A 7,335-nucleotide genomic window follows, 5' to 3' on the forward strand; every position below is an offset into this window, starting at 1 on the left:
TTTTGTTGCTTGTGTTTTTGGTGTTATATTTAAGAAACCATTGTCTACCTTTCCACAGTGTAGATGTACATCAAAACATCATGTTCTAACCATAAACATTTATAATTTTTATTTGTCAATTAAAAAATAATTTTAAAAACATTACCTAATCTCAAGTCACTAAGATTTAAACATATTTCTTTATTCTTAGAGTTTTATAGCTTTGGCTTTTATATTTAAATGTATGATCCATTTTGAGTTAATTTTTGTGTATGTTATGAGTAAGGGATTTAACTTGATTCTTTTGCATGTGGATATAGAGTTGCTGAACACCATTTGCTGAAAGGATTAGTCTTTCCTCAATGAATTGTCTTGGCACTCTTCAAAAATCAAGGGACTGAAAATGTGAGGATTTAATTTATTTCTGGAACCTCATTTCTGTTCCATTAATCTATATGTCTATCCTTATGCCAATACCTTGTTTTCTTGATTACTTTAGGTTTGTATAAGTTTTGAAATAGAAAAATGTGAGTTATCTAACTTTGTTCTCTTTCAAGATTGTGTTGTTATTATGAGTCTCTTGGATATCTATATACATTTTAGGATTAGTTTGTCAATTTTTGCAAAAAAGCCAGCTGGGATTTTGACAGAGGTTGCATTGATTTTAATATCAATTTGGAGAGTATTGCCACATTAACGTTTAATCTATAAATATCTGGGATGACTTTTATTTAGGTCTTTTATTTTTTAAAATAATATGTTGTAGTTTTCAGAGTACAAGTTTTGCACTTCTTTTGTTCATTTTATTCCTATATATTTTATTCCTTTGAATTCTATTTATTATAAATGGGGTTCTTTATTTTATTTTTAGATAGTTTATTATTAGTATACAGAAATACAATTGACTTTTTATTTTTTAAAAATTTCACTTTTAAGTCCTCATGAAAACATTTATTATAGCCTAATGGTAAAGCACTGGATTTATAATCCTGATTTTGCCACATGAATCAAGACATTTATCTTCATAAAAACACTTTGAAGTAGTGACTTAAACTCACTGTTTCTATAGTTCTGACAATTAATGTCATTTTTCTTCTTTTGGCATTGATGGATACTTGATCATGCAACTATATAAAGTACCCTGTGCCCTTATCAATAAACAATATCCTTGGTCAATGAATAAAGGTGTGAATAATTTTTAAAATTCTTTCCATATAGCTTCTTTTTCACTCTGTCACCCAGGCTGGAGTACAGTGGTGTGATCATGGCTTACTGCAGCCTCAACCTCCCAGGCTCAAGTGATCCTCCCACCTCAGCCTCCAGAGTATCTGGGACCATAAGCATGCACCACCATGCCCATCTATTTTTTTTTTTAATAGAGACAAGATCTCACTATATTGCCCAGGGTGGTATCGAACTCCTGGGCTCAAGTGATCCACCTACCTTGACCTCCCAAAGTGCTAGGATTACAGTTGTAAGCCACTGCACCCAGCCCATTTTCCATATAGTTTCTAAGCAGTTGTCAGGCATTGTTCTAACAAAAAATGGATCTAATGGACATGCTTGAAATAGATTCACTTAAAGACCATTGAACAAGCATGATGTGAAATATAAACTTGTAGTGGGGAAAACTCATTATAAATAAGCAGCAGTGGAAAATTATACAGTAATTTGTTGCCAGTAGCTCCAATAGCCTTGAAAGGTCTCACAATTGACTTTTTTTTTTTTTTTTTTTGAGATGGGGTCTTGTTCTGTTGTTCAGGCTGGGGCGTAGTGGCATGATCATGGCTCACTGCAGCTTCAGCCTCCTGGGCTCAAGTAATCCTTCTGCCTTAGCCTCCTGAGTAGCTGGAACTGCAGGTGTGCGCCATCATGCCTGGTGAATTTCTCTCTCTCTCTCTCTTTTCTTTATTTTTATTTTTGTAGATATGGGGTCTTGTAATATTGCCCAGGTTGGTTTTGAACTCCTGGACTCAAGCAGTCCTCCTGCTTTGACCTCCTAAAGTGCTGACATTACAGACATGGGCCACTGTGCCTAGCCCACAATTGACTTTTTTACATTAGTTTTGTAACCTTAACTTGCAGAGCTCCTTTATTAGTTCTAATAATTTTAGTGTATTTCTTAGGATTGCATTTATACAAAACTGTGTTCCCTGCAGGTAGATTTAGTTCTTGTTTTCCTATCTGGATATGTCTTATTTCTTTTTCTTTTCTAATTGCTCTGGATAGAACCTTCAGTACAATATTGAATAGAAGTGGATAGAGTGGAAATACTTGTTTAATTCCTAACCTTAGAAGGAAAACATTGATTCTTTCACTAATTTTTATGATGTAGGTTTTTTATACATGCCATTTATTAGATGTATAAGGCAGGAACAGAAAGAAAAGTTGAAAGAATTATATTGTGAACACTCACTCATATGTATATTCTTACCACTAATATTTGACAGTTATTTTGCTATATTCACTTATCATGTATCTATCCATCCATCTGTCCGCCATTTTGTGGATTCATTTTCAAGTTGCAGATGTCAGTATGCTTTACCCTTTAACACCTCAGTATACACAGCATTAAATAGATTTTAATATTTGTTTCTAATAATTCCTTAACATGTTTTGAGGTATAATTTATATGCAGAGAAATCACAAATTTTATTGTATCATTTTATGAATTTTAACTAATGTATATGCTTGTGTAATCCAAACTGCTATGAAAATACAAAATAGGCCAGGCGCGGTGGCTCAAGCCTGTAATCCCAGCACTTTGGGAGGCCGAGACGGGCGGATCACGAGGTCCGGAGATCGAGACCATCCTGGCTAACACAGTGAAACCCCGTCTCTACTAAAAAAAAATACAAAAAACTAGCCGGGCGAGGTGGCGGGCGCCTGTAGTCCCAGCTACTCGGGAGGCTGAGGCAGGAGAATGGCGTAAACCCGGAAGGCGGAGCTTGCAGTGAGCTGAGATCCGGCCACTGTATCCAGCCTGGGCGACAGAGCCAGACTCCGTCTCAAAAAAAAAAGAAAATACAGAATATTACTTCTTTACTCACAAAAGTTTCTTCATATTCCTTTCCAATCAATAACTCTTCAAGAACTTTTTGTGTATGGCTTCTTAGCATAGTGTTTTTGAGAATCATTTGTGTTGTTGCATCTATCAGTAGTTTGTATCTTTTAATTGTTGAGTAGTATTCCATTGTATGATTATATCATATCACAGTTTGTTTTTTGATTCTCTTGTTGGATACCTGGGCTGTTTCCAGATTTTTACTGTTTTGAATACAGCTGGTAGTGTCTTACTTATACAAATCATTTTATGAACATATACTATTAATTTTCCTGAGTATACACATAGGAGTGGAATTGCTAGATTGTAAGACAGATGTATGTTTAGTTTTATAAGAAACTGCAAGACATTTTTAAAAAAGTGTTTGTATCATTTTACACTCCCATCAACAATGTATGAGTTTAGGTTACTCCATATCTGTGTTAATGTTTGGTGGTAGCTTTTTTTTCCTTTTAACTAATTTTAGACATTCTGGTGGCTGTATAATGGTATCTTGTCATTGCAATTTTTATTTCCCTGGAGACTTATTTGTATTATTTACTCTCTTTCAGACAGTTCGGCATGGTTTTCCTCATCAACCCACAGCATTAGCCTTTGATCCAGTTCAGAAAATCTTGGCTATTGGGACGAGAACAGGTGCTATACGAATGTATCCTTAATTTTTGGTTCATTATTTGCCACATTAATGCCAATTACATTTCTTTAAATATTCAGGTAAGAGAAATATTTATGACTAAATGAACTTTATTATTTTCTAAGAAATGAGTAACTATTGTGAAAAATCTACACTTTCAAATTTATTGGCATATTTTTAATGTCTTTGAGATCAGTATTGATGTCTCTTCTTTAACTCCTGTTATTTGTAATTTGTATCTTCTCTTTTTTCCTTATCCATCTGCCTAGAAGTTTATCAATTTTATTGATTCTCACAAAGAATCAACTTTTGGTTGCATTGCTCTTCTTTATTGTGTTTCTATATTCGATTTCATTGAATTCTGCTTTGATCATTTAAATTTCTTTGCTTTTGATTACCTTGGGTTTAATTTGATCTTCTTTCTCTAGTTTTTAAAGTGGAAACAATTAATTTGAGAACTTTCTTCTCTTCTAATATGTGCCTATAGTACTATAAATTTCCTCTCAAATTCTACTTTAGTATCATCCTGTTTTTTAAAATTAAACTTTTTATTTTGGGATAATTGTAGATGCACATGTAGTTATAAGAAATAATAGAGATATTCATATTCTTTCACCTACTTTGCTCCAATTATAATATCTTAGAAAACTATAGTGTAATATCACAATCAGGATATTGACATTATACAATCAAGATACTAAACATTTCTGTCACCACAAGGATTCTTCACATTGCTCTTTTATAGTCACACCTTGTCCCTCCAACCCCATCCTTGACCCCTAACAACCACTACTTTGTTTTTCATTTCAATAATTTTGCCACTTCAAAAATGTTATGTAAATAAAATCATACAGTTTATAATTTTTGGTGATTGGCCATTTTCATTCAGTGTAACTCTCTGAACATTCATTCATATTGTTGCATATATCAGTAGTTTATTCCTTTATACTGAATTGGATAATATTGCATGGTTTAGATGTATCACAGTGTAGCCATTCACCTGTTCCAGGAAATTTGACTTGTTTCCGGTTTTTGGCTATTCTTACTAAACAGCTATGATCATCCGTGTACATATTTTTGTGTGACCCTAAGTTTTTATTTCTCTGGTGTAAATGCACAGGAGTACAACTGAAGGGTCATGTGATAATTGGATATTTTAGTTTTAATTTTTTTAGTGTACCATTCAGTGTTATTAAATAAATTTATAATATTATGCAACCATCATCACTGTCCTTTTCTGTAACTCTTTCACTTTGTAAAACTGAAATTCTATACCCATTAAATTATAACTCTCCATATTCCTCTTCCTCTAGCCCCTGGAAACCACCATTCTGCTTTCTGTTTCTATAATTTTTACTACTCTAGATAACTTATATAAGTGAAAGCATACAGTATTCTTCTTTTTTGGGAGTGACTTATTTCATTCAGCATAACGTCCTCAACATTTATCCGTGTTGTAGCCTATGTGAGAACTTCCTTTTTAAGACTGAATAATATTTCATTGTATGTATATTTCATATTTTGATATCTGTTCATTAATTTATGGACATTTCATTTTTTTCCATGTTTTAGCTATTATGAATAATATTGCTATGAACATAGGTATACAAATATCTCTTTGAGACCTTGCTTTTAGGTCTTTTGGGTATATATCCAGAAGGAGAATTGCTGGATCATATGATAATTGTATTTTTAATTTTTTGAGGAACTGCTGTTCTGTTTCCCATAGCAGCTATACTAGTTTACATTTTCACCAATAGTAATTGCCCTTTGGTCCAAATATTTTAAATTTTAATGAAGTTCAAGTTGGCTATTTTTTTCTTTTGTTGCCTGTGCTTTGGGGTCATATGTAAGAAATCTTTACCAAATCCAGTGGAATGAAGTTTTTACCCTGTTTTCTTCTAAGAGTTTTATAGTTTTAGGTTTTACATTTAAGCCTTTTATCAATTTTTGAGTGAATTTTTGTGTATAGTAAAAGAGTCTAATCTCACTATTTGGCATTTGGATATCCCATTTTCCCAGCACCATTTGTTGACAAGGCTGTCTTTCCATTGAATGGTCCTGGCACTCTTGTCAAAAATTATTTGATCATACATTTTAGGGTTTGTTTGTGGGCTCTCTATTCTATTCCACTGATCTATAGGTATGTTTCTATGTTACTATTACACTGTTTTTACTTACTGTAGCTTTGTAGATTGGAAACCAGATAGTGTGAAACTTGAAATTAGATGACTTTTCAGCACTTATTGAAATGATCAGATAGTTTTTGTTCTTGATTATGTTACTGTGATATATCATGTTTATTGATTTGTGTATGTTGAACCATTCATAAATTTCTGAGATGATTCCCACTTGATAATGATAAATGATTTTTAAAAATTATGTTGTCTTGTTGAAATTGATTTGTGAGTATTTTGTTGAGGATATTTGCATGTAGGTTTATCAGGGATATTGGCTTGTAGTGTTCTTTTTTGTTCAGTATTAGGATAATGCTGGCCTCATAGAATGAGTTTGAAAGTATTCCCCACTTTTCAATTTTTTTCTTAGGAGTTTGAGTAGAAGAGGTATTAGTTCTTTAAATGTTTGGTATAATTCAGCCATGATACTATCAGGTCTTGGGTTTTTCTTTTTTTGAAAGATTTTTTTTTTTTTAATTACTGCTTAAATCATGTTACTCATTATTGGTCTGTTCAGGGTTTCTAATTCTTCATATTCCAATCTTGGTAGGTTGTATATGTCTAGAAATTTATTAATTTCTTTGAAGTTTTAAAATTTGTTGGTGCATAGTTGTTCCTAATAGTTTCTAATGAGCCTTTGTATTCTGTGGTATGAGATATAATATCTCTTTTTCAGTTTTTCATTTTATGAAATTTTGTTGTTGTTGTTGTTGCCTTGATAAATCTTTTTGTTCACTGAGGTCAATTGGAGGCTCTGCCTTAGTCTTCCTTTTTTTTCTTATTTTTTTTAAATTATACTTTAAGTTCTAGGGTACATGCACACAATGTGCAGGTTTGATACATAGGTATACATGTGCCATGTTGGTAGCTGCACCCATCAACTCATCATTTACATTAGGTATTTCTCCTAATGCTATCCCTCCCCTAGTCCCACCCCCCGACAGGCCATGGTGTGTGATGTTCCTCACCCTGTGTCCTAGTGATCTCATTGTTCAGTTCCCACCTATGAGTGGGAACATGCAGTGTTTGGTTTTCTGTTCTTGTGATAGTTTGCTGAGAATGATGGTTTCCAGCTTCATCCATGTCCCTGCAAAGGACATGAACCCATCCTTTTTTATGGCTGCATAGTATTCCATGGTGTATATGTGCCACATTTTCTTAATCCAGTCTATCATTGATAGATATCTGGGTTAGTTCCAAGTCTTTGCTATTGTGAGTAGTGCCACAATAAACATATGTGGGCATGTGTCTTTATAGTAGCATGATTTATAATCCCTTGGGCCTATACCCAGTAATGAGATTGCTGGGTCAAATGGTAATTCTAGTTCTAGATCCTTGAGGAATCGCCACACTGTCTTCCACAATGGTTGAACTAGTTTACACTCCCACCAACGGTGTAAAAGTGTTCCTATTTCTCCACATCCTCTCCAGCATCTGTTGTTTACCAACTTTTTAATGATTGCCATTCTAACTGGTATGAG

At 33.4% G+C, this 7,335-nt stretch overlaps 1 protein-coding gene across 1 annotated transcript in view; it reads left to right on the forward strand.

The window, feature by feature from the left end:
- LOC105510749 (syntaxin-binding protein 5-like) overlaps positions 1-7,335 on the forward strand; it is a 314,922-nt gene that overhangs the window by 39,149 nt on the left and 268,438 nt on the right. Inside the window, exon 3 of the mRNA XM_011940656.1 lies at positions 3,595-3,692. Within this exon, the coding sequence (XP_011796046.1) occupies positions 3,595-3,692 (98 nt within the window). The remainder of the gene's footprint in view (positions 1-3,594; positions 3,693-7,335) is intronic.

This window comes from Colobus angolensis, unplaced genomic scaffold (genome assembly GCF_000951035.1).
Source record: "Colobus angolensis palliatus isolate OR3802 unplaced genomic scaffold, Cang.pa_1.0 Scaffold190, whole genome shotgun sequence".
NCBI lineage: Eukaryota > Metazoa > Chordata > Mammalia > Primates > Cercopithecidae > Colobus > Colobus angolensis.